The 25,369-nt window shown below is 53.9% G+C and overlaps 7 protein-coding genes across 7 annotated transcripts; 1 reads left to right on the top strand and 6 right to left on the bottom strand.

The window, feature by feature from the left end:
• Positions 1 to 42: 42 nt before the first annotated feature.
• Positions 43 to 2,078, bottom strand: INS49_009548 (uncharacterized protein; the record flags this gene model as incomplete). The annotated part of the gene is made up of 5 exons (XM_043170278.1): positions 43 to 655; positions 819 to 835; positions 928 to 1,550; positions 1,714 to 1,884; positions 1,931 to 2,078. The coding sequence occupies 5 exons, from the start codon at positions 2,076 to 2,078 to the stop codon at positions 43 to 45; spliced, it is 1,572 nt and encodes a 523-aa protein (XP_043024843.1).
• Positions 2,079 to 3,559: 1,481 nt separating this feature from the next.
• INS49_009547 (uncharacterized protein) lies at positions 3,560 to 4,938 on the bottom strand (the record flags this gene model as incomplete). Its single annotated transcript, XM_043170277.1, has 2 exons — positions 3,560 to 3,905; positions 3,980 to 4,938. 2 exons carry the CDS (start codon positions 4,936 to 4,938, stop codon positions 3,560 to 3,562), a joined length of 1,305 nt encoding a protein of 434 aa, XP_043024842.1.
• A 756-nt stretch (positions 4,939 to 5,694) lies between these two features.
• INS49_009546 (uncharacterized protein) lies at positions 5,695 to 7,148 on the bottom strand (the record flags this gene model as incomplete). The annotated part of the gene is made up of 2 exons (XM_043170276.1): positions 5,695 to 6,870; positions 6,957 to 7,148. The coding sequence occupies 2 exons, from the start codon at positions 7,146 to 7,148 to the stop codon at positions 5,695 to 5,697; spliced, it is 1,368 nt and encodes a 455-aa protein (XP_043024841.1).
• A 587-nt stretch (positions 7,149 to 7,735) lies between these two features.
• INS49_009545 (uncharacterized protein) lies at positions 7,736 to 9,390 on the bottom strand (the record flags this gene model as incomplete). Its single annotated transcript, XM_043170275.1, has 4 exons — positions 7,736 to 8,224; positions 8,407 to 8,552; positions 8,645 to 8,681; positions 9,121 to 9,390. The coding sequence occupies 4 exons, from the start codon at positions 9,388 to 9,390 to the stop codon at positions 7,736 to 7,738; spliced, it is 942 nt and encodes a 313-aa protein (XP_043024840.1).
• Positions 9,391 to 10,882: 1,492 nt separating this feature from the next.
• Positions 10,883 to 11,540, bottom strand: INS49_009544 (uncharacterized protein; the record flags this gene model as incomplete). The annotated part of the gene is made up of 3 exons (XM_043170274.1): positions 10,883 to 10,948; positions 11,005 to 11,184; positions 11,289 to 11,540. The coding sequence occupies 3 exons, from the start codon at positions 11,538 to 11,540 to the stop codon at positions 10,883 to 10,885; spliced, it is 498 nt and encodes a 165-aa protein (XP_043024839.1).
• A 1,348-nt stretch (positions 11,541 to 12,888) lies between these two features.
• INS49_009543 (uncharacterized protein) lies at positions 12,889 to 21,162 on the bottom strand (the record flags this gene model as incomplete). Its single annotated transcript, XM_043170273.1, has 6 exons — positions 12,889 to 14,064; positions 14,143 to 16,139; positions 16,218 to 20,297; positions 20,395 to 20,691; positions 20,770 to 20,914; positions 20,971 to 21,162. 6 exons carry the CDS (start codon positions 21,160 to 21,162, stop codon positions 12,889 to 12,891), a joined length of 7,887 nt encoding a protein of 2,628 aa, XP_043024838.1.
• A 2,279-nt stretch (positions 21,163 to 23,441) lies between these two features.
• Positions 23,442 to 25,253, top strand: INS49_009542 (uncharacterized protein; the record flags this gene model as incomplete). Its single annotated transcript, XM_043170272.1, has 3 exons — positions 23,442 to 24,479; positions 24,548 to 25,031; positions 25,087 to 25,253. 3 exons carry the CDS (start codon positions 23,442 to 23,444, stop codon positions 25,251 to 25,253), a joined length of 1,689 nt encoding a protein of 562 aa, XP_043024837.1.
• Between the last annotated feature and the right edge of the window lie 116 nt (positions 25,254 to 25,369).

The following is a 25,369-nucleotide window of genomic DNA, read 5'->3' as shown; positions in this document are numbered from 1 at the left end:
AGAATCGCGAATTCCACCAGTTTCCTCCAAATCTTCTCAGGCCTAAAACTCGTCTTCAAGAGTCTCACCGTTCTCAATCGCAGGACCACCCAGATCGCTGGTGGAAATGCCGGACAACCTCTCGCCGAGTTCCTCACTCGGAGGGCTCAGAATGGGATTGGGCATGTCCTCGCCCCGGGCGTAATGTTCAGCGAAGTTCCCAAGACCATGCTTCACTCCAAATATTTCGCTGCCCCAGTCAGCCATTATGTCGCACTCCGCACCGGCTTGGTAGCCAAGGCTCACGCGGATCCGTCTGCTGCGCAACATGTCGAGGACGCCGGCCCACGTGCCGCGGCAGAGTCGCACGTAATTCATGATCAGAAGCCCCCCTTGGTGGCGCGCGATCGACGCGGTCAAGGTTTCGAGGTCGGAATCCGAGAGGGAGAGCCGCTTCAGCACCGCGTACTTCAATTTGGGCCACGGACGCGGGCTAATTAGGCTCACCTCCGGAGAAAAGGTAATTTTGGGGTCGATGATGAGACACTCAAGCTTTTCGGACTCCAAGCACGCGTCGAGAAAGCGTGACAACGATCGGAAACCTTGTTGGTCCCGCTCTGGGTTCGTAGGCAAGTGCTTGTAATGTTCGAATCTCAGGGATCGCAGGTTCCTTAGGCTGCATCTCATCAGGTGTTCTGGTAGACTGAGTAGTGAGAGCCGTTTATAGGAGTAAACAGGAGGTGAAACTTGAATGTTCAGTGAGGTGATGCCTGTCCCAGCTGATAAGAGACCTGGCATTAAGTATAAGAGGTTGCTGCCCTGGACCTCGCCGAACGTACTGCGCCATTGTGCTAAACTGTTTACCAGTGATGCTTCGCTTGAAATATCCAGGTATCGGTCTGAGTGCCGAGACTGAGGTCCCCAGCGAATTGTATCCCAGTCAGTCACTTCAAGGTGCTTGGCAGCTGGCAGTGTTGCCATTGAGGCTGTCATTCTGACAATAAAGTCAGCAGAGCCACTGGCCTGAAGCAAGTTCTTTTGCTCTTGCAAGCGATCTTTGTATTGATAGTATCCTTGCACCAAAGCCTGAATATAGACGATTTCTTCGCGGTCAAAGTTGTCCAGGAAGGTGTCGTCTCGAGTTACTCGGGCCTGCAAATACTTGGCCCAAGTGTTAGAAATGAAAGCAGCCTTGGACCTTGTCTCTTGTGAATTTCTACCAAGGCGAGGGAGGTTGTTCATGTGGTGGGTGGCAAATAGCTCGAGGTTCTTGGCGATGCCATCATCGTACTGCGCCAGGGAGATCTCAACGGCCTGCACACCATGGTAGATGTCTGGGTGCTTGCTGATACTCTCAAAATTGGCGAGGGAGGCCTCTGACAAGTCAATCGTGACATGTCGAATCAGGTGTCTTGAGGCATTTACGCTCAATTGACTGTGAGAGAGCCGGGCGTTTTTGATGTCCTGTTCCGAAGTGGACGAGAAGTCCCACATTGTCTTGTTGATATCGCGCCACTTGTTTCCACCGGAGATATAAGAAAAGACTTTGAACAGTATCTCGTTGGGGAGGTCTGTAATTGTCAATGGCCCGGCTCGAGGAATGGTAGTGGTTGCCTTGTCAGTGGTTTGCTGATGAGTGAGCGGAAACGGCATCTGAGACATCGTGTCATCTTGGTAATGAGAAATTGTGTGTCAGCATTTCTTATGAATTTACTGAGATTTGTCCGAACTAACCAATCGTGCCTTTGCCAGGGCTGATGAGGATGGAGTTCTCCACTGCGTGAATCTGTCTCAAATCATCGTCGAGCGAGGACAGTGGGTTTGTTGGCTGCACACTTCTGACTCCAGATATGGAAGTGATAGCGGTGCCAGCAGTGGCAGCCTCGCCGGTAATGATAGCCGGGTCTGTAGTGGTAGCCTCGTCTGTAATGATAGCCGGGCCTGTAGTGACAGCCGGGTGTGGTGACATTTGTACCAGTGCGAACAGGCGCGTCTTGGAGGCCAGCGTCACCAACAGGAAAGATCGCACCAAGAGAGCCAGCGTCGTTCTCGTTGTCGGGAGAGACCCTCTCGTCCTTGGTTGAGGGTGTTGAAGACATGGTGTCCTGGGGAAAAGCCTGGGTGAATTTGAAAGCTTTGTTAGCTGCGCATCTTCTTTGACAAAGAGACCCTCATGAGAAACCCCACAAGTAAGCAGTGATGGACTGCCTTGAAGTGTTTGAGTGCTATGGAGAGAAGTGTGGCATCATATCCCGAGGTCTGTTGAGTTTGGTGGGGCAGCAAAGCACAAAATGGTGCAATCGTGGGTAGCCCCCCAAAGACTCGCCTCTGATGCGTACGCAGTTTTCTGGAGACGTCGTAGCACTTTGGAGCTCTGCTCTTGGGCCTTTGCCTTGGTTTTGGAGTTGCGGGCGGTGATGGTAGTGTTCAGGTCTGGTGAAAAGAGGGTGGCACCACAACAGGCGCCTTCAAACAATATGCGGAGAGTGGACAGTTGGAGGAGAGATACCCACAGAGGATGGTCTATCTATAGCTGCCTTGGGGCCTTTCTGAACGTTGGTGGTGACAGGATACAGAGCTGGCGATAAGTGCGGATGTCTGCCTCTGTGGATGGCGATCAAGCAGAGGAAGAGGACGAGACACTGCTCACCGCCCTTAAGATAAGCGAGACCCGGGTGGGATTTGAGGAATCAGCAAGACCAGGGCTCAGTTTGGGGGCCCAGCTTTGAATGTAGTGGTAAGGACAGAAAGCAGGCCTCGTCGGGGATGGAAGGCAGGGTGGAGAGGTTTTATAGCAATGGGAAAGGCAGAGGGGTGTTTGAGCCACAATGTGCGGGCCTCAATTGTATTTTGGCTTGTTTGGAATGTTCTTAACGGCCCATTCAAGCCTTCATCCCATATGAGATAATGGAAAACATCAAGTTCAGTGAAATTCGCCAAACCACTGCAGCTTCAGATGTAGAAGTTGGAGTCAATGGCTACCAATTTCCATTGTACCACGACAACAGTGGTGGCTTGCGGTTTACAATTACCTACATGATATTAACCCGGCTTTCTCTTCCTGGAATGAGCAGATTGGATTTGTTTGACACAGACCATCTGTTCTAAATTCAGATTTGAGCCCTGGATGAGCCAGCGAGTTCAGCTCTTCTATTATGATGGCTCTCAATACGTCTAGGTGCGGAGATCTGTTTGTGTCATGCATGCTACATAATCTGTGTTATCACAAATGGCGTCTGGGACTACCAAACACATTCATAGCTATCATCAAAGGGCTGCTTGGTTATACCTCGTGATAGTGGGAAGACATGGATGTTGAGTACAGATCAAGAGGCCTTGAGGCGAATGGACATGGGACGGGAGCGTTCATTGTTGCGATGGGAAGCACACTCGATGGAAGCACTTAGGACGGCAGCACTTAGGACGGTATGACCTCGAGTATGGGAATTTGACCCCAATGCATTAGTTATGAGCACACGGAGATGCGAGTGTTCCAGAACAACAACTTGCTAACCCCACCGCTCGCTTACATGTTTGCTGCCATTTTGTTTGGGCCAGTAGCTTAAACGTTCCGCGCACACTACACAACCTCCTGAAGCTTTCTCAGCCCGTAGTCCTCCACAGGTACTGCATTCGCCGGTGGGCCAAGGCCGAGTGCGAATAGCAGGACATGGAGTTTGGAGATCGAAAACAGGTAGCCGATCCAAAGCAACACCGAGATGCCCCGCGCAGTTTCCGGGTTGGCGAGACGTGGCATACCCGGGGCCAATTTCTGGGCCCGGTCCACGAGGGGGCGCATGATGGTCTCATACTGGGCGAAGGCCGCGGTGAGGTCTCCCGGGTGCTGGAGGATGGCACCGGCAAGATTGTATGCGCCGTTGAGGGCGAGCGTTGTGCCCATACCGGACAAGGGTGACGCACAGTACCTAGCCGTTTGTAAGCCGAGTGACTCACGAAGGGGTTTGTTTGCTGCAAGGGTGCCCGAGGTGGTAGAACTCACCCAGCGTCGCCGACGAGGACGACCCTGCCCTTGCTCCACTTATCCATCTTGACCTGTCCGACCATGTCGTAGTAGAAGTCCTTGGTCGCCATCATCTCCTTGATTATCCTCTCGGATTCCCATCCAGCATCGAGGAAGTATTCCGCCATGATGTCCTTCTGCGCCTGGACCGCATCTCGCTTCCCCGCCAGGCTGGGCAGCCTCTCATCTTGGTTGTTGATAACATGCATAAACACGGTCGTCTTATCCCTCTGCTCGTCCGGCCGCACCATGATTCCTCTCCTCCCAGGGGCATGGAACCATCGACGCCACTGGGAGTCGGTCCTCCCCCTTGGCATGCTGAAGAATGCCGCATACATGCCCAGCTTTCTCACCCTGTCCTCCTCGCCGTCACTGCCCCAGACCGTACTCCGCGTCCGGCTCTGAAGCCCATCGGCCCCAATCACCAGGTCGAAACTCCGCCGCTGCCCGCTTTTAGCGAAGTGCACTTTGACCTTGTCCCCAATCTGCTCGATCTCGTCCAGGTAATCCCCAAACAGATGCTCGACTCCTTTCCCACCATCCCTCTCGATCTCGTCACTGACGTCCTTGCTCCTTTTCCAAAGCAGCTCAGACAGCCGTCCCCTCAGGATCTCAATATCGCTTGTAGGAGTCTGATACCTCCCAGTCTTGTCAGCCCCAAACTGCGACCAGACGGTGTTGTCGCTGTCGACGAGCTGCACGCCCTCCTCACCCGTGGTCGAGGCTCGCACGGCGCCCTCGAGCCCCAGATGCCGGATAAGTGTCACTCCAGATCCGCGTATGTCAATGTTTTGCCCATCTATGCGCAGGGCTGGAGAGCGCTCTACGATGGTGATGTGTGGTTTTTGGGATGCCGGTAGAGGGGAGAGGAGGAGGAAGGTGGCTAGTGCTGGGCCTGCTATGGAGCAGCCGACGATGAGGATTTCCAACGGCGCCATGGTTGAGCTGGGTAAAGTGCGGCCAATTAATCCTAACGGAACCAAGAGGACGATTTACTGTACAAGATGCCCCAACAAGCGTCCAACGTGCATGTGCAGACGCAGTGAGGAGATGAGGCGAAGGGATGACTTTATATTCTGGCAATCAGAACAGACTTGGAGAACTCCAACCATGGACTCAGTATAAGACGGGTGAATATCGACCAATGTCGTAGTAAGCAATTATTGCGATAGAATTGATGGGTAGATCGAGTACGGATTCCGGAGTTGAGTGGCTATCTTGACCCCGAACTTGGCTTGGCGGCTAGCCTCGTCAGACAGCAAGGGCAAGGGCAAGCTGAAAGACTGATGAGGTCATCTAGTGCGCCCCATTTGGCATTGAAATGCAGGAGGAGTGGATGATGTTCCGAATTCCTTGGCAAGGATTTGGTTAACGACGTCAGCTACCTGGGTGAGTCACGGAGGCCGCGATGCAAAGGCAAGATGCGCTGCTGTGTGCCACATCTCCCTCTACTTCAAGGCAAGCATGGGAGTGCAGAGCATACCGAAGATGGGAGAGGCCATCAGGAGTGGTGATGCAGCCGATGTGCATGCATGGCTCTCCTCGTGCACAGAAGAGACAGCAAACGTTTCTAATGTCACATGTGTTCCTGGTTAAGCTCATGTTTTATATAAGAGCCCACTCTACTGTTTCCTCCAGTTGCGGCCAAGTGGCATGGCAGCTTTCCAGAAACCGAAGACCATCTCCCACTCCGATTATGGAATCTCATCCTCATTCATGACCATAGCGTACAGGGCCCCGATAGACAGTAGCAACAATCTCGAGCAGACCGCAAACACCTTGGCGTAGGAATCACCATCGCCAGTGAAGTACAGGGAAACCACCACAAACACGTTCAGCGGCACCCTCAGGATGCCGTACAGCTGCGCGCGCACGCCGTCATCGATGAGCTGACCCTTGAGATACCCCATGCAGGGCCAGTACATGCCGACGCAGGCCTCAAAGAGGCAGAAGAGCCAGAAGGTGAGCTGCTCGGAGCGCGGCTGCTCGAGAAGGTAGAAGACGAGGTCGGCGACGGCCAAGATGCCGCCGAGGAGGTACGTGTACTTGAGGAGCTTGTTGTCCATGGCGATGTTGAAGAGGAGCGACGCTGCGAGCACGGACGCCATGAAGGTTGCGAAGATGATGCCGTACGGCAGGCCGGCGGCTGCCCCCGACGACGCGGCAGATGCCGACTCGTAGGCGTGCGCGGACTGCAGCGCGGGGCCCCACATGAAGACGAAGAGGTACATGGAGCCCTCGAACATGGTGGACGACAGCCCGAGGCAGACGATGCGCGGGTCCTTGAGCATCTCCCACAGCTTCGGCCGCGGGGCCGCCTCCTGCTTCCCATCATGCGTCTTGGGCTTCTTGTCCTTGGCAGAATCCCCATAGTTCTCCTCCCACCGCGTAGAGATGACCCAAAACGCCACCGCCAGCAGCGCGACAGCCGCAGCGAAGGGCGCCTTCCTCGTCCCCGACACCCCGACGACCCACTCGCTAAACACGCCGCTCGCGATGGCGACGACGCTGTTGAGGGTGCTCATCACGCCGAAGGTGCGCGAGAGGTCGCCGCCCTTGTCCCCCAGCCCGCGCGCGTGGAAGTCGGTGACCATCCAGCTCTCGAAGACGCTGAAGAGCAGGCTCGTGCCGACGCCGCCCAGGACGCGGCCGGCGAAGAGGAGCGGCAGCGAGGGGATGGTCAGGGCGCAGCTCAGGGCGTACGCGGCGCAGAACACCAGGCAGGCGAGCCGTCGGCCGCGCCGGTCCGCGAGGGTCCCCGTGGCGTAGGCCGAGACGGCGCCGGAGAGGAAGCCCGTGGTGAAGAGGGTTGATACCATCCCTGAGGAGACGCCGTGCTCCTCCTTGTAGAGGGAGTAGAGGAACGGGCCCTGCGTGGATGAGTTAGCTTTGGGTTTTCAGGTGCTTGGGAACGTGGGCTTGTGAGTCTTGCCTGGAGCCAGTCTGAGCCCATCACCAGGGCGAACACCACGAGGAAGGGCCACTGAGATGCTTCATTGCTGTCTGTCGTTTGCTTTGGCTTGGAGTCCTTCTTCGGTTCTGCCGACTTTGCGTCCTGCTTGGGCTGAGCTGGCTTCCTCCTCTGTGCGACGAACAGGGCGGCGCACAGGCCCAGCAGCCCAGTGAAGTTGAGCTGGTACGTGTCCATGATGAGTCGATCTGTTGAGGGACGCCACAGTTACACAGGAAGTGTGCGATGAAAATTAATGCGAGGAACAGTTTCTCGATTTAGGTGGAGATTTGGATCTGATCAGATGAACTCTACAGCAAGGTGTTCTTTGATGGTTTGTTGAGGGATGTTGTTACCTGCTCACTGCCATTTCGGCTGTAACGGTTGCTGTTTTGAACACGGCCCCTGAGCTGGCTCCGTGCGTAGCGCATTGGACTGGTGCGGTGCACCGATCCTCCAACCCGGAAATGGGCCGTGGAAGAAAGGAGCCCCTGTGTAGAAGTAGACTGTGCATTATGAACACATCGAAGTTTTCCCCCGTCATATTGAGGTGCAATCAAATCATGCCCATTGGGCATACTCGCAAGATGAATGGATGCAAGGCGGTGGCCTGCAGATCTGAGGAGTGAGGTTCGGTTCAGTCTTCACGGCACCATCTCCGCGCCAGCATTTCGGACCCCACCTCAGGCTCCGAGTGCCTGTGGCCACATCTCCTCAGGCCAGCCAGCACGGCGACCGACTCCGTCAGCCCGTAACACACACTCAAAGAGTTCCTTCGAATCCCCCTAGGACTCCGCGGCCTTCTCATCGCCATCTGCAGCATCGGTAACACCAGCAGCGCCCTTGACCTTGGCGTACAACGCCACCGTCACGGCCGTGAGCGACATCGGGTCAGCCCCCCGGATCCTCTCAACACCCCCGTCCACCATGACAACAGAAGGGCTCTGCTTCGCCAGCCTCGCCGGCACGGGCGTGGGCTTCGCGCCCTCGAAGAAAACAAAGGTCGGCATTGCCGAGACGCCGTAGCGGCCCGCGACGTCGTTGACGTGGTCGACGTTGACCTTGGCGAAGGCGAGGTGGCCCTTGAGCGCGTGCTTGTCGGCCAGCTTGGAGAAGATGGGCGCGATCGAGCGGCAGGGCGGGCACCAGTCCGCGTAGAAGTCGACGACCACGTTGCTGGTGGACTTCAGCAGCGCGTCGAGCTCGGCCGCCTTGGTGATCTTGTGCACGTTGCCCGACGTCTCCGGGATGGGCGAGTTGTCCCTGAAGAGGGCCTGCAGAGGTGTCAGCCTAGCCACCCGAAGAAACACGTCGGTTTGAATGATCGCCTGTCCGCATCTTTGTCAAGGCACCTTCGTTGGAGCTGCCATCTCCACGTCTTCGGCCCCGACATGATGTCGCACGAAGAACTAGATCCCCGGGTGCATCGGTGGCGGAGCGGGGTGCTAAGACTTACCGGGCCAAACAGGAAAATGGCCAGCAGTGCCAGGATTATGTAGGTAGACGTCTCCATCCTGTGATGAAACTGAACATCGGTGAAGTGTTGCAAAGTAGCAGACTGTGACCAAGGCAGAGCCATTTGAGATGCAGTGAGGTGAGGGCCTGAGGGGTGGACCGTCAGTCACAAGAGCATTTGTTCTCTGCCGGGGTGGTGGTGGCACCACCCTTTAGCCAGGGTCTAACCCTGGGCCTACACCCCGCATGATACTCGCTCTTGTAAAAGACAGCACACTGAAAGCACACGTTAGCATCCATCCATCAATTTCCATACAGACCACCTTGCTTTGCGATATAAACTTTGTTCCAAATGCAAAAAAATCCCTATGGCTGATGAGCTTGCAACACTTTGAGTCTTGCATTGGGAGATGCCACGGCGTTTGGTGAGAAAGCACCGGCAGCCACATGCCGCACTACAAACGTAGGACGTATGGTTCGAAAATGTATGGCTAATCAACATCCCAAGGTGCGTGTCGAGCGCACTTGGTGGCTTGAAACATCTTAATTCTCTCTCGAGTAGTAGGCATCTGGGCGAAGGCTGAATGAGACCCCATGATCAAGTCCAGCTACCATCCCTGGAGCCCTTGAAGACTTCATCTGTCCCCATAATTGCTTCCTAACAGGGGAACCCGTGAGAAGGAATCGCAAATGAGTAACTCGCCCAGTCTCCCACCTGGCATCCCGTCGCTCCCGTCGCCAAGTACTTCGTCTCCTGCCCGCACTCGCCGTCCGCGAACAGATACAAGCACCAGAAGTTGTTGCCCTCGAAGTCGGCGCTGTGAACCGTCTGTTCGAACGAATAGCAGGTGAAGTTGACGCCATCCGACCCATTCTCGTACACAGCAGTCGCACTGTCGCAGTTGTTCGAGCTGTAGCCTGTGAGGGACCAGTCTACTGCTGACACGGCAGGGAGCACAGAGGCGAGCAGGGTTATGGCCTTCATTTTGTGGTGGGTATCTCCGGAACTTTTGATGAATGGGGTTGGTTCTAGAAATCTCGTCAGTAAGCATTGTCCATCAGAGTTGTGGGTCGGTAAAGGGTGTACCTGTAGATCAAGACTAGTGTTGAACGTCGAAAAGATGATGATGGGGCTGGACGATGTGAAGAGGAAAAGTTGCCTGCACAGGAGACACCTATTTTATACCTCGATGCAGACCAGGTTCGTCCTTTGAGTAATAAATGGTAGCGAAACGGCATCGACCAAAAGAGTACTCAATAATGCTGCTCTCGAGCTGAAACAATGCAACGTAGGACTCGAGAGGTATAAGCTGACTTACAGTGCTCGTATTGTCGACTCACAGTCAGCGGAGCGGGAATCCATGGCGTATCTCACAACCTGGTAACGAGCCTATCACATTCAAATTTCGAGGGATTAGCGGACTGCATAGCGTGTTCAGCTTGATCATCTCGGCCTATAATTTAACCCTTTTCGGTTTCGGACCTCATGAACTACTTCATGTTGCACCTTGTCATAGCGCTGAGGGTTCTATCCTACAGCGTCATCTGTCAAGGCTATGGACATTCAAGGGTGAGTAGGTAGCTGGCAGGATTTAGCAATTTGCACTAGATGCAGATCATGCCTTGAACTGGGCGGACTTAATTCCATGTGCTTACTGGCTACTTGTCCACCGGTTGTCGAATTCGGATAGTCGAGACGCAAGCTAAGATGCTGTGCTACCGGGGCAAAAGCGAATGGGAGATAACAGAGCCGAAGATATATTAATTTCTTTCGGCGATGCGCCACGTCCCGCAACGGGTTCTCCGGTGGTTTTACATGGGTTTTACGTGCTTGAGTATGTGAATTCCCATGTGAAATGTCAATTGCTAGCTTATCTGCTTGTGTTTTTGTAGTGGATACCAACGGTGAGCTTCGCTCCACTGATGAACTGGAAACAGACTGTCTCGTTCAGACATTGATTTTATGCTTGTTGGCCTGAGTCAATTCATCCAGTCTTATCTGCCCTCGATAATTAGTGCCTGTCTTTTTCTTCTTGTGCAGAAAGATTACAGCGAGTGTTAGCCTCACTCAGTGTTGAACTGTGTCCATTTTCCTGACAAACCAGTACCGTGTAAGACCTGTCTCTAGCACATCACTTGCTCTTTCATAGCAGTACAATTTTAGGATACCAGGAGGATCATACCTCGCGAAACTTGGTCTCATTAGCCCGCCCATGTAGATCACTTCGAAATGAAAAAATTAACATGTATGCCAAAGGGGTTGTGAAAGAGAAACGATGCACAGAGCTCTGTATGTATTCTTGTTTTCACAAAGTCTCAGAATGCCCGTACTCACTCATCAAACACTAGGTCATATATCTAGCTGGTAAGATTTGAGAATTACTGTTGCTATGAGATGCTTACAAACTTAGTGAGTAACTCCATTTGAGTTGACCAAGTTTCACGTCGACAGCCGACCACTCGCCCCCTCCACCGGCTTACTGAGATCTATTCGCTGGCAACTTATAGCATCCCTCACTCGGAATCCTCTCGCCCTGGTCCCACTAGAGTCCCCAAGTTAGAGTCGTTGCACGCTCCGCCTGTGATGCAAGGAACTTACGTGTTCATGGACACAGCCATCGACCCAACGCCATCTGTCCGTGGTCGAGTATCGCGCGTATGACATGTTGGTAGCTGCAACAAAGCACCAGGCGGTGCTGGCCTCGTTGCCTAGTTTGTTGCCGTTGCAGAAAAGGGGCCAGATGTTTTGAGGACCACTCGCGTAGCCTGGGTGGTGTTGCTACCATGCGATCAAAGAGTCAATATTATAATACACATACATCATTTTATCTTTGCATATCCTGTCACGACACGCGTAGGTTAGAGTTAGACTGGCCGACATACCGTGTAGGTCGAATCGATGAGGGAAAACATGGTCCTGGGATCTCCGTCGACGACAAATGAGCGGTAGAAAGCATAAGCTCTCTTTGCAGTCTCTTCCACCGTCACGGAGGGGTCCGGCGTGCATAGAGCAGGGGGTGCTGGCAGACTGCAAAGATTCTCTCTCTTTGATAGGGCTTCATTCTGTGCGACTGGAGCCGCAAGGCCAATGGCAGGCGCCAAGACGCTGGTGTAGAACAGTAGTGGGAGTTGCATGTTGGCGGCAGCATGCAATGACAATGCTAGACCAGAGAACTTCTTTTCTTTGGTTTCATGGGAGCTCATAGTAATTATATAGGCCAAGGTAAAGTAGAGGAGCATTGCTATAATATACTATGACGCAAATGGCAGGTCAAGAATGACTCGTGGGGGTGCTTTCCTGATTTAGCCGCCTCTTTCCCCAATCTACACAGATCATCCGAGGGAAACCTGATTATGTCATTCAAGGAGAGTAGACTGGCTGTGGTAAATCCCTGGAACAATGCAACCGTGGGTAAAGTCCAGCTCCTGGGACGGTTCAATCAGAATTGCCACAGACGCCTTGGGTGCGCAGCGGGCCAAGATAGTTCAGACCTGCATCGATCTCAATCTGGAGTTCCTGGGTATCGGTTTTTGAACCCCCGCGATCTTGGCCTTGCCTTTTTGGTGTTTCTGCCGGCTGAGGCTCTAGATGGATGGTGTGACGAGTACACGAATCTGAACCAGCAACACGCAAGTGCCGAAAATTGAGGACCTCGAAAGATTGTGTACAGTAGACCATGCTGTGACCATGCGCCACTCGCATCCTTCTTTAGGAGCCCGATCACGATCTTCGGGACATAGCGCACCAGATATTCCACCAGAGAAACATAGTATAGTGCCCTCTGCACAGAGAGGACGTCAAAGTCAGCCAGCCAAGACCACAGCATCCAAATTCCATGTGTGGTACCTTGCAACCATCTGGTTGCAACTGATCACTTGGCTCATTCTGGGTCATGGAGGGATTAATTCTTCCGAACTAGCCTCACTCTTTGATCGATGTCCAGCTGAAAGCTCGAAATGTGGTTTGTTCGAGGAGGTGCAGATTCATCCCGTCGACACTGACAACCCCATCAAGTAATACAAACTCAAGCAGATTGTGGTCGAACTGATTGACAGGCTTCAGAGACAGGAAGGCTGTTCCATGCTCATTAAACGAGTTCTCAATCTCATCCGGGACTTCAGGATCGGATGCTCGTGACAGATCTTCATTTCCGCGCGTTGACCCTTGAGGTGATGGAAACGCTGGGGGAGATAGACGGGGAGGGCGTGGAGCTGCAGAAGACAAGGGGGACACCGGCTGCTTCGTGAAGTTGTAGTTACTGGTATCTCTGGCATAGGCTCACATGTTTGCAGCCTCTACACTCATACACCTTGGCATCGGTTCATTAAATTTCCCTCTGGCAATTATCACCAAGCAGGAACAAATGAGACATTGATCCTTACTCCGAATGTATTGCTCCGTCTGTGCAGTGTAAAAAAGGGATCTATTAATTTGAATGGTTGAGACGAATAGATTACAGTCACTGTAGATCCGACTGGTGGTCTACCCTTCACTTACGTCGGCCTTGTTCACAAATCCACTCCTCGTCACGATCATCACCGCCAACAATCTGATACTCGCAACCTCCATGAGATCAAACACGGCCACGTCAGCATTGAACTGCCGCAAAATCCATGTCCGCAGCTCAACCGCCACCAGCGAATCGACGCCCATCCCATGCAAGGGCTTGTTCGGGTCCACCTCTTCGGCCGAGATATTCAGCGCCTTGACAAGCTTGATCTTCAACCCATCATACACGATCTCCGCCGCCGCCTCGGGGCTCTCCGCCGCCGCCAGCAGCAAGCCGTAGTTCGCCGTCTGCGCCTCCGTCTCGACGGCCCCGGACCGCGTGCGGATCTGGTGCAGGTGCCGCACGAGCGGGTCGCTCATCCAGTCGCAGTACTCCTCGCCGGCCACGGCGCGGGTCTCGGGGAGCTGCAGGCCCAGGGAGATCTGGCTCTTGAGCAGGGAGGGCGGTGGCGACACGCCCGAGGGGGCGCACAGCTCGTTGAGGATGGCGTGCAGCTCCTCCTCGCGCATGCCCTCGGCGCCCATCTTGCGCAGGTGCGTGACGAGGTCTGCCTCGTTCTCGGCGACGTAGCCGACGCTGAGGATCATGCCCAGGTCTAGGACGGTGGCGGCTTGGCCGTTGAGGACGCGGTGGCGGGCGAGGGCGTCCTGGAAGGAGTTGCCGGCTGAGTAGTTGGACTGTCCCCTGTTGCCCCATATGGTTGCGATGGAGCTGAGCAGGACGAAGAAGTCGAGGTCTTTGGGCAGGGCGTGGTGGAGGTTCCAGGAGCCGGCTACCTTGGGGCGGATTGCGGTGTTCCAGTCCATGAGCGTCATGTTGGCGAATGTGCTGTCTTTGAGTACCATTGAGCCTTGGATGCAGCCCTTGATGGGTGGCATGTTGCACTCGTTCAGCGCGGCTTGGAGAGCAGAGAGGTCTGAAACGTCGCAAGCTGGTGTTGCAACTTTGACGCCTTGGGACTCAAGGTCCGATACCAGTTCTCGTGAGGTTTCGCTCGTATTTCCAGAGCGAGAGAGTAAGATCAGATTCCTTGCGCCGCGTTTGGCCATCCACCGCGCCATGCTGCGACCAAGGCCACCCAAGCCTCCAGCGATGACGAATGAAACGGAAGGATCGAAGTCATAGGACTCCTTTTGGCTAGGGACAACCTGGAAAGAAATTAGTATCAGCAATTGTCTTGGCGGAAGAATAAGACCATGGCTCTCAGCATGAGGAAAACAACTCACGGGGACTTCATCATCCTCTTCAGGCACCAAGACGATCTTGCCCGAGTGTGCACCACTCTGCATATACCTGAAGCTCTCCTGCATCTTCCCAAAAGTGAACTCTTGCGTCGGCTCCAGCGGCCCGATCTTGCCAGCTTCAACGAGTGACATCAGACTCTCAATAATGTTCGCAAACCGCGGTGGATCATTCGCATTAATGAAACTGATATCCACAAATTCAAAGCTGACGTTGTTCTTGAAGACGGCCATGTTCAGCCTCGCCGAACTGTAGATATCAATCTTACCGACCTCGACGAACCGGCCAAAAGGCGCCATGCACTCCCACGTGGCACGCAAGGCATCACCAGAAAGCGAGTTCACAGCGACGTCAACACCACGGCCTTTGGTAAGGCGCTTGATTCCTTGGGCGAAGGTGAGATCACGACTCGATAGGATGTGGTCTTGGGGTACGCCGTAGGTGTTCATCAGCAGGTCTCGCTTCTCGACGGACCCAACAGTCGCGAAGACTTCGGCGCCGCGCACCTTGGCGAGCTGGATACAGGCCTGTCCCACACCGCCGGCTGCAGCATGGATAAGCACTGTCTCTCCCGGCTGGATGTTTGCGATATCGACCAGTGCTGCGTACGCCGTGACGTAGACGACAGTAAAGCCCGCGGCACCGGACATTGACAGATTGGAGGGAATCTTTGCGAGAGAGGTCTGCTTCGTGCGCGCGAACGTGTTGAACGTGCCCGGCGCGAGACCGCAAACCCGGTCGCCGACTGCAAACCGGCTCGTGTTGGGGCCTACGCGGGTCACGACACCGGCTCCCTCGCAGCCCAGGTTCTCGCCGATGACCTGGCCGAGGGCAATCATCACGTCGAGGAAGTTGAGGCCCGCGGCGGCCACCTTAAACTCGACCTCCCCGTCTTGCAGGGGGGAGTCGTACCTCGGGTCGTCGATGAACTGCAGCGTGTCCAACAGGCCGGGGGACCCAACCACAAGCTTCAGGGCTTTCTCGTCGCCGAATCTTCCGGGGTGGGCAGTCTGCTCGGTTGTCTTGCGCGCCACGGCATTGTTCATGTCGTTTGCCTCCACCAGACGCGGGACGTGCATCACACCCTCGCTCTCCCAGAAGCTGTTGTCGGGGGTCTTTCCAGTCCTCATCTTCTTCCCCAACACCGAATCGATCGTGTTGATTGTTGTTGCAGCAGCAGCTTCCGCGGACCCAATTTCATCGATGGCGAGTGTGATGAACTTCAATGTTGGGTTCTCCTGGCGGATCACCCGAGCGAATCCGGTGACCATCTCGCTGTCCGGGTTACTTGGTGATGCGCCCCCGCCTTGGGTCACCCACAAGAGTGAGTCCAGGCTTGTCGTCATGCGCTGGAGGGCTTCGAAGGTGGCTTCGTCGAGGCGGTCGAGCAGCGGGCTATCTAGTTCAGCGAGGAAGATCACAAGCTTGTCGGCAAACTCGGCGCGAGGGAGATCCTCAAGTGAAAGACCCTGGGCGGTAGGCGTCTTCTTGAGGATTTCGGACAAGACATCTTTCTGGGGTTGCGAGGTCTCATTGTAAACCACCAGCGTCTCTGGGAGCGCCTTTGAGGCATTCCTGGCCTCGTCGTCCAGCTTCGTGGCGACCAGTACGCCGTTCAGATGATCCGCTTTGCCAGCGTAGTCGGTAAACTCCAAGTCTACACCACTGAACCCGACGCGTTTCAGATGCATGTCCCATTGTGCCGCGCTCATCAAAGGCCCCCATTGGCGATGTGGCTCTTCGGATAGCCACCAGCCATAGAGTAGGCCAAACCCGAACCCCGTGCGGATGGCATCAGGGTTGGTGAGCTCGTTGAGGATCAGCTTACCACCTGGCTTGAGCATCTTGAAGCAGTTTGTCAGGGTGTGATCGATGTTGGTAGTTGCGTGGATGACATTGGCCGCAATGATCACATCGTATGTGTCGGATTTGAAACCCTGCTCGATGGGGTCGTTCTCAATGTTAAGCGTCTTGAATATCACTGATTTGTGTATTAGCATCTGTCAGTGAAAAGCTTGGACTGCAATGGGCAGCTTCTGTTGACATGGGCAGAACTTACTTCTATCGGCAGTCCTCGCAAACTTCTTCTCCGCCTTCTCAAAGAACGCTGGCGAGAGATCGGTGAAATCGTATCTCTCAAACCGTGGCGCACCTTGACCTTCGCCATGCCTGCACAACGCTTCCAGCATCGGCACAGTCGCACCTCCTGTTCCAGCACCCACCTCGAGGATAGTGATGTCGGAGTTCTTGTGAGCAATATGGTCGATATAAGTAACGACATATGAGTATCCAAGCTCGGCACCCGTGCCATGCGAGTACACCTTGTCCATGAGGGCATCCTTGAAGAAAACCTCCAGCGGATCGATTTTGCCGTGCAGACACTCGGCAAGTACTTTACCAACTGCAACGGTCATGATGGCCTCGGGCGTGGAGTCGGCTAGCTTTGCCTCAAGCGCGTAGAAATAGTCGTCATCTTCCGCCAGCTCGTCCCAGTTTTCGTTGGCAGTGACAGCGTGGATCAGCTTCCCCTGAGCAAAGTTTTCGATCTGGTGGCGCATCCAGTTGAGGTAGATCTGATACCAGGGTTTGCTGGCGTCGATCTTACTCTCGTCGTGGGTCTTCATGTACCGCTTCAAGTAGAGGTAACACAGCCGCTCTGTGTCGGCGATGACCTCGGTGGGATTGAATTGCGTCAGCTCCTCGGGTGGAACGAAGAGCCTGACGGCGCCGTCTTGGGTCAGGAGGTCAATGTCGGGCTTCCAGGCCGTGTTGAAGCACAAGTGATGATGGGCTGCATCTTCTGAACTGCTTTGTTTGTCGCCACCAGAGATGGCTGTCGACACAAATCCGTCAATGGTAATGAGTGGTTTGTTCGTGGCAGGATCAATTCCTGTCGCAGTTGCTGTGGCTTGACGCAGACCGAGTGTCTTCGCGTTGGCTACGACGCGGAGTTGCTGGTGTGACGCTTCAGCATCAGCTGATATCCAGAGCTCTTTGATGGATGTGGGCACCATGGCGTCAGCCGTGTCTCTTCCACCCTTCGTCAAGGCCACAATAGCACTCTGAAGAACACCGTCTAAGGTGGTGGGGTGGATCAGGTGCGGCTGGACGTAACCGAGCGGCATTTTGCTTCTGATGTCAGGGGCAGAGACTGTTGCGATGGCACTGCGCTCATCCGCATTCAACCCAACATCCGTGAGAGTCTGGAAGGTCTCGCCAAAGTCGAAGCCGACTGTGTGCAACAGCTCGTACAGCTGAATAGGCGCTACACGTGTGCGACAGGTCTTTTCGCCCTGAGCAACTGCTTCCGCAGTCGTCTCGAGGAACAGCCGTTGCTCTAGCCCATTGTCGATGGGGTTTAGAGGCACCTCATAGTCAGCTTGGACCAGGCCCCGGCAGTGGTCACGCCACTCATCGCCATCGATACTCGAGAGCCGGAACTCGCTCCAGTTGGACGACGTGCTGGAAGTGCTGTCAAAGTATGGGCGAACATGCAGGTGTGTCTCAATGCCATCAGTGCCGGTTGGTATCCTCAGGGCAACTTGGAACACTACTTCCTTGAAACGGAATCCCCTGAGAACCTTTTTCGGGTTGGCGAGCTGCCGCATCGCCTCGATGGCCATCACGAGCATGCCGGCACCTGGGTACAGAAGACTCCCTGTGATGCGGTGGTCTTTGATCCAAGGGTTCTCATTCAAGCGGATATAGTTGCGCCAGATAGCATTGTTCTTGTTCCAGTCAGGCACTGGGGCACCGAGGAGCTCATGACGTGGTGCTTGGCGGAAACGGTAGCCCTTGCTAAGGCGCGACTCTTTCCAGTATGTTTTGGTGTGGTTGAACGGATATGGCGGAAGGTCGACAAGCATCCGCGGCGGGACTTGGCTGCCATCGGTGTTGCGATTGACGGCATCCACGTCAATGGCTTGGCCACGAGAGGAAAGAAACGCGGCAGTCAACAGTGCAGTATCAACGGCCCCCGTGTTCCTTCGCAGCAAAGAGATGTAATTCGTTCCCTTGGAGCTGGGGATCTTGTCCATGATTTCGCGTAGAGGCCCTTGTAGTGCTGAGTGAGGTCCGACTTCAATGATCTCGGTGACACGGTCAAGATTCAGCTGGACATTGGACTTTGCAGAAGCAGCCGAGCGATCTGTCAGGAGGCTAGATACGGCTTCAGAGAACCTGACGGGTGAGACCAAGTTACCGACCCAGTAGTCGGCTGTTTGCAGCTCCTGTACTCGCAGGCGATCACCTGTTAGACTGGAATAAAACAATGGAGGCCCATGTTCGCCGTACAAGGCTTGGGCAGGGTGTTTCTCGATTTCTCCAATCAGTTGCCTGTACTCTTCTGCTATAGGCTGCATGAACTTGGAGTGATACGCATTTTCCACGCGCAGCTTGCGGTTGAAGACGGAGTCACCCAGCCTTGCCTGCAAAGCCGCGATGCTCGAACTGCTCCCGCTGACGGTCACATTCTTGGGGCTGTTGAAGCAAGCAATGACCAGATTGCCGCTGTCGCCATCCACTGCACGAATGTGCTCAAGAGCGGTCTCGGCGTCAAGAGCGACCGAGACCATGCCCATGTCGGCATCGTCACCGGCAGTAGCAGACGCGAGTTTGGGAGTGAGAAGACCGCGATAGTACGCGATTCTCCATGCATCCTCGCGAGACAAGGCGCCTGCAGCATGTGCGGCAGCCATCTCGCCAGATGAGTGCCCAACGACAGCGCCTGGCTGGACAGACCAGCTGCGAAGCAAAGCAATCAAAGCCACTTGCAGCACGGTACAAATAGGTTGGCTGTACTCGGCCTTGCTGATGAGCTTGGCATCCTGCAGGATATCAAACACCGACCAAGAGCTTCCCAGGCTTTGGAGGTAGGCATCTGCATCCTCCAGACTCTTCGAGAAGACAGGATAGCCAGCGATGAGCTCGCGGCCCATTCCCGCCCACTGGGCTCCCTGACCAGTGAAAACCAGCGCAAGACGGCCGTTGTCAGTGCCAATGCGCACAGCAGCGGGCGCGGTTGAGAGGACTTGCTTAAGCTGCTCAAGGCTCTCGGCCTTCACAGTTGTGCGCCAGGGAAAGTTTGTGCGCTTGGAAGCAAGCGTGTGGCTCAGATCTGTGAGGTATTTCTCCTCTTCTTTGATCTTAGGGATCTGACGATCAAGATATTCGGAAAGAGACCTTGACAAACGCTCGACACCCGCTTGATCGTACGCCGAGAGGGGGAAGATACGCTGCTTGGGCTTTGTGGATGCATCACCGTTCAGGTGGCCATTGCCATTCAGGTGCCCGTTTCCGTTGAGGTGTCCATTGCCGTGGTGTTGTCCATTTCCATTCAGATGGTGGCCATTACCATTGGCATGCCCGTTGCCGTTTGTGATGCTGTTACCATTGATAATCGGCAACGTAGACTTGGGTCCAATGATGGTTCTGTGAACTGCCACCAGCCCGCGTTCAGCGAGATAATGGTATGCATCGTCCAGGATGACATGTGCATTACTGCCTCCAAAACCAAAGGAGTTGACACTCGCGCGCCTCAGTCCTGAAACAGGCCAGGCCGTTGGCTGCAGCGGGAATTTGAGTTTCCACGGCCCTGCCAGCACCTTGGGATTTATCTCCTCGAAGTGCAGGTTGGGAGGGATCACACCACTCTCAACGACATGGATGGCTTTGATCAAACCAGCCACGCCCGCAGCGCCCTCCAGATGACCAACGTTACTCTTCAGGGCACCAACGTACATGGGGTCATCCGCCGAGCGATGGGGCGCGAACACATCCCCGATCGCGCCCGCCTCAATCGGGTCTCCGATCGGCGTGCCCGTGCCATGGGCCTCAAAGAAGCGCGTCTGGTCGAGCGAGAGGCCTGCGCGCCGGTACGCAGTGCGGATGAGGTCTTCCTGCCCGGCACGCGTGGGCTGTGTGATGCCGGGTGACTTGCCGTCCTGGTTGGACGAGGAGCCGCGGATCACTGCGCGGATGGTGTCGCCGTCGCGGATCGCGTCTGAGACGCGCTTTAGGATGACGACTCCGAAGCCTTCGCCGCGGGAGTAGCCGTTGGCGCGTGAGTCGAAGGAGTGGCATTTCCCGTCTGGTGATAGGAAGCCGAGGTTGGACAGGGGAAGGGTTGTGTCCGGGTTGTCTGGTCCTGGTTAGCCCTTGTCCTCATGGGAGAAGCCAGGATCAGGGGTTCAGGGAGGCTCATGATGCCGACTGCTCGAGCATAGTTGCCAACTTACAGAACAGGTTGCATCCACCAACAACGGCCATATTAACCTCACCGGACCTCAGACTGGCGCTCCCAAGATGCACGGCGTTGAGGCTGCTCGAGCATGCCGTGTCGAGTGTCAGACTGGGGCCTTTGAAATCGTAGAACCAGCTCATGCGGTTCGACAACAGACAAGCGCTGACACCCGTTGCAGAATAAGTCAGGTCTGCATCGGGGTCTCGCGTCAAGACCGTGCTGTAGTCGTTGGTGAAGCATCCCATATGCACTGAAGTATTGGATCCGACTGCGGCTGACATGGGAATACCCGCTGCATCAGGTCAGATGACGGACGAGTACCAACGATTGCTTCCAAGACGGGACACCTCGGCAGGAAGGAGACACAAACCATTCTCGAGTGCATGGTAGACAGTTTCGAGGAGACCACGCTGTTGTGGGTCCAAGAAGACAGCCTCATTGGGTGTGATGGAGAAGAAAGGAGCGTCGAAGGCCGCAATGTCTTCTTTCAAATAGTGAGCATGCCTGACGTTGACCTGGATCGTTGATCAGACGCATGATTCCAAATTGTGTCACAGTGAGGGTAACTTACAGCCCCAAATCTCTCATGGTCAGGATGATAGAATGCATCGATGTTGTACCGGTTTTGTGGGGTCTCCTGGAGAGCTGACCGTCCCTCCAGGAGCAGGTCGTAGAAGGCTTCTGGAGTGCTGGCATCACCAGGAAACTTCAGGCCCAGCCCGATGACGGCAATGTCCTCCTGTGCGTCTACTGGATTAGCCATGATGAGATTTATGACACGGAGATTATCTGGAAATTGATCTATGTTGAATGTAGTTCCCGAAAATGGCAGAGTGTAACTTTTGAACATGAGAAAAACCCGACACAACAGTGATGTTTTTGGGTGATTTATATCTGTGTCCCCTTAGAGTCTTAACCCTTACGACGTGCCAGATCAAAGTATCAAACCTTATTGTAGTCGATAGGAACCTAAAGCCGCACAGATAACGGCTTGCTGGACGCTGACTTTGTCGCCATCGTCAAGCCGCCGATCTCTTGGTGAGTCAAGGCAGAGTTGTGATGGCACTCACAGCCTCGCGCAGTCCCGACTCTACATCCATGGTACTCTATAGTACTTGTCGTTTTGATCTTTGTAGGTTTCTTTTACGCACTCGATACTGAAAAATGCACTACTCTGCTATAATTCAAGTAGTGGGATGTAAGTGTACGGTAGAAATCAAGTCCTCTTCCATAATCCTTCAATCCTTCAACACAACGTCATGGCATTCCCCGGCTCTTACAACATCCTTAAGCGCTCTAGTGATGTTGACTTCCAAGGACGATGCCCACAATCTCGATTATGTATGGGCCTTTCGGTCAATCGATAGTCTCAGCCAAGCCTGCATATCTTGCCACATGTTCAGGTTGTGATGCGGCCCTCCCGGTTTGGCGCGGTATCATACGTCGATCCTGCCACCTTTCCACGCGCCTTGAAATCAAGTCAGACAGGTCGTGCTGTTCAGACACTCTGAAAATTCCCAGATAGATAAGAAGGTTCCGCCAATGTACACCAACTTCAAGCCATAGCCTGATTTTCTGCGGGTGGTGTCTTGGGCTGGGAAAACTACTGCAATATCGATCAATGCGTCAAACAAAGCCCGAAATATTAATATGCGGCTTATGTGAGAATCATGCATCACAGGCAGGGCGTACACGCTTATACGGATTAGACGTGACATTCTGGAGAGAGCTGGATGCATCTTGTGATTATCTCCTGCTTAGTGCTGGCGCGTAATTCCAAGCCAGCCGCACATTCTGCTCTCGGTCTATGTAGTGTATGTATCGTTGTGGGTTTGTGCCAAAATAGTTTGCTGAGACTACGATCTGAGCAGTTAGTTATGTCGACGAGTCACAAACTGTAGTAAAAGAAGCGCGAAAGTGTCTCTGACTTGAGACACTTAGACGCACGCGGCCTACACAGTTACAACATGCGAGTGTACTCGTTGCATTTCTGTGGGAATGCATCATCCAGCTGACACGATTGTATGTATCATCGGTACATGAACGTGTTCTGAGTGAATGAAAGTAATTTTGTTACGCGATTGGATGCTAGTAGCGAACAATGCACCTGATGCAGTGTAACTCTGACAGCACCATGTCCTATGGCCGAAGACAGGTGGCTGTCTCGTCCAAGGCCGAGCATAACGGTTCATCCGACTGGGTCTCAAATGATTTAAAACGTAGCCGATGTGTCACAAAACCTTACTTTGTATAAATGAGCCGCTTAGATCCCGCCGGTAAGAACTATTCCAAGAACAGTGGTGCCGAAACCCCGTAGAGGGTGTCAGTGAAGATGACTGCCTTATCAAGGACAGACTTGGCGTGACACGCACTCCAATTGGGTCGCTCGGACCGCATTGCACAGCCTCGAGACAGTCAATACCGAATAGAAATAAGGCAAGCTCCAAATCGAGTAATAATCGTCCCGAAAGGCCCGGGCATTGACACCATCCATTTAGGCAATCAAGAGATCTAGTTGCATGTCTGGCGACTGAGTGAGCGATACAGATCCAGAACGCTCCATAACACAATCCCCCACGTTGTCTCGCCGGCACGGCACGTATTACGTGTTTCTCGGCTGCAAAACCCGGGGTTCACTGTCAGAAACATCCAAGGAAAAGAGATCCGAGCGGGCCGGACTTAGCACAAGCCACCGATTCGCTCCTGTCCGTTCGGCGCCTGGCAGCCAGAGATGGTGGGAGGCTTCCTGCACTTGAATCTTACCTACATGAATAGGATGATCATGAGCAAACCTTGAATCGCTGGGCTTTGATTCTCATCAACATCAACAGTAGCTATGTCGTGTCAGGGTCAAACACACACCCCGCCGGTTTCTGTAATCTGGTCCTTATTGAGAATGTTGGGCGAGTATTGACGATGATTTGGACAAACTCCTTATATCAACTGGTATGATCGCCAACGACATGTTTGCACAAGACATGCGCCAGATTCTCACAGCCTACTCCCACACAGCTCTCCCTTCAACAAAAGCATCCCTTCACCATGGCAGCCTTCTACACTCTCGCCTCTGCCTTGTTCATCGTACTATCCATCCTCTTCTATCGTTGGGGCTACCCACGGCCTTACCCTGGCATTCCTCACAACAAATCCTCAGCAAAGCGCTTATGGGGCGACTTACCCGACGTGCTCGCCGCAGTTTCCAAAACACAAGACCCGGCCAAATATGTCTTCGCACAATGCCGCAATCTCAAATCTCCAGTCATTCAGCTCTTTCTCCGGCCCTTCCACCCTCCCATCATCTTCGTCGATGATGTGCGAGAAGTGAAAGACATTCTCGGAATGCGCACGAAGGAATTCGATCGCGCACCGAGCACCCAGGCAGTCTTCGCGCCTTTTCTCGCCCAGTCGAGCATCACGAAGCGCACCACGGTTGAGTGGCGTGCCCAGCGCCGTCTTTGGGAAGGCGTTATGGGTAAAGACTTCTTGAGACGCGTTGCTGCGCCTAGGATGTATACTTGTGCTTCGGAGCTGGTTGAACTGTTAAAAGAAAAATCGATTCTGGCTGATGGCCGTCCATTCTCGTGCTTTGAGGATTTTGATCTTGCTGCTTTCGATGTAATCTGGACTGTCATTTTCGGCGAGAAATTGCAGGCTGTCGACGGTGAGCGACGAGGAGTAATTGAGTGTGCGGGGAACATTGCCCAGCCCGATTCCAAAGATGAGCTGGCAATTTTGCCAGTGTTGCACAAGCCTGAGATTTACGAAGCTGTTTCTTTTTTTGTCAAAAGTGTCGAGAAGACACTCAAGTCGTTCAATCAACCCCTTCATCATTGGGCGCTGAGGCAAATGCCGGCCTTTAGGAGGTATTGGGCTCTCAAGCAGAGACTCGTTTCAGGACTTATCAAGGACACCCGCGCTCAACTCGCCGCTTTGCCAGAAGATCAATTGGACGAATTCGAAGACAAGTGTGCGATGGGATTGGCTCTCCGTCGCGAACGTCTGGCTTACAATGGAAAGTTTGAAGCTTGTCCTCCAACGACTCAAGAGATTCATGATGAGCTATTTATGTTCCTCGTTGCTGTAAGTGTCGTCCTTCCCTGCTTTCATCCTCCCATTCCTTCCCGATAAATGATACTGACCAAGAGCAGGGCCACGAGACAAAAGCCGTAACTCTTTCCTGGACGGTCAAATTCCTCACCAACAACCCATCCAAGCAGGCCAAATTACGGACAATTCTCAAGGAGGCACTATCAAATGGCGCGCAATCTTCTGTAGAAGACATCTTGAACACGCCCATCCACTACCTCGAAGCCACCATGGAAGAAGCAATTCGCCTTGGCAACATCCACCCGCGTCTTGTCCGCATTGCCACCGTCGACACATCGATCCTCGGCTACCCGATCCCAAAAGGTGCTCAAGTGGTCTCTAGTTCATACGTGGGCGAGAAGCCGCTCGAAATTCCAGAGGCAGAACGCAGTAAACGAAGCCAGCAAAGCAAGGTCAACTTCCGCAAGTATCACGAAGATGGGATGGACAAATTTATGCCAGAGCGGTGGCTTGGCGAAAACGGGGAGTTTGACTCCCATCAGTATCCTACACTGGCATTTTCGGCTGGCCCGAGAGTCTGCTATGGTTCGTGCCCTTGTGATCCGTTTCATGTACATGCATCAAATACTGATTGAATTAGGGAGAGCTTTGGCCCGCCAAGAACTACGTATCACACTTGTTTTGCTGATTTTGAACTTCGAATTTGAGCCCCTACCTGAGAAGTACAACAGCATGGGGGCGCACCAGAGGATCCTCAGAGTACCTCAGCAGTGTTATGTCAGATTGAAGCCTTGCCAAAACACTTGATTGTGGGTCTTGGCCGCTGCATGGAGGAGAATGCCACCCAAACTTTTATACAAATATTTCAAGGGCAGGAAATGAAACACTGAGGATGGCTTGAAATAAATATCAATTCAAATCCA

The sequence above is a fragment of the Diaporthe citri genome (assembly GCF_014595645.1).
Source record: "Diaporthe citri strain NFHF-8-4 chromosome Unknown scaffold_4, whole genome shotgun sequence".
Lineage (NCBI taxonomy): Eukaryota > Fungi > Ascomycota > Sordariomycetes > Diaporthales > Diaporthaceae > Diaporthe > Diaporthe citri.
Note: the sequence above shows the minus strand (reverse complement) of the source record. Positions and strands in the feature narration are given on the sequence as shown.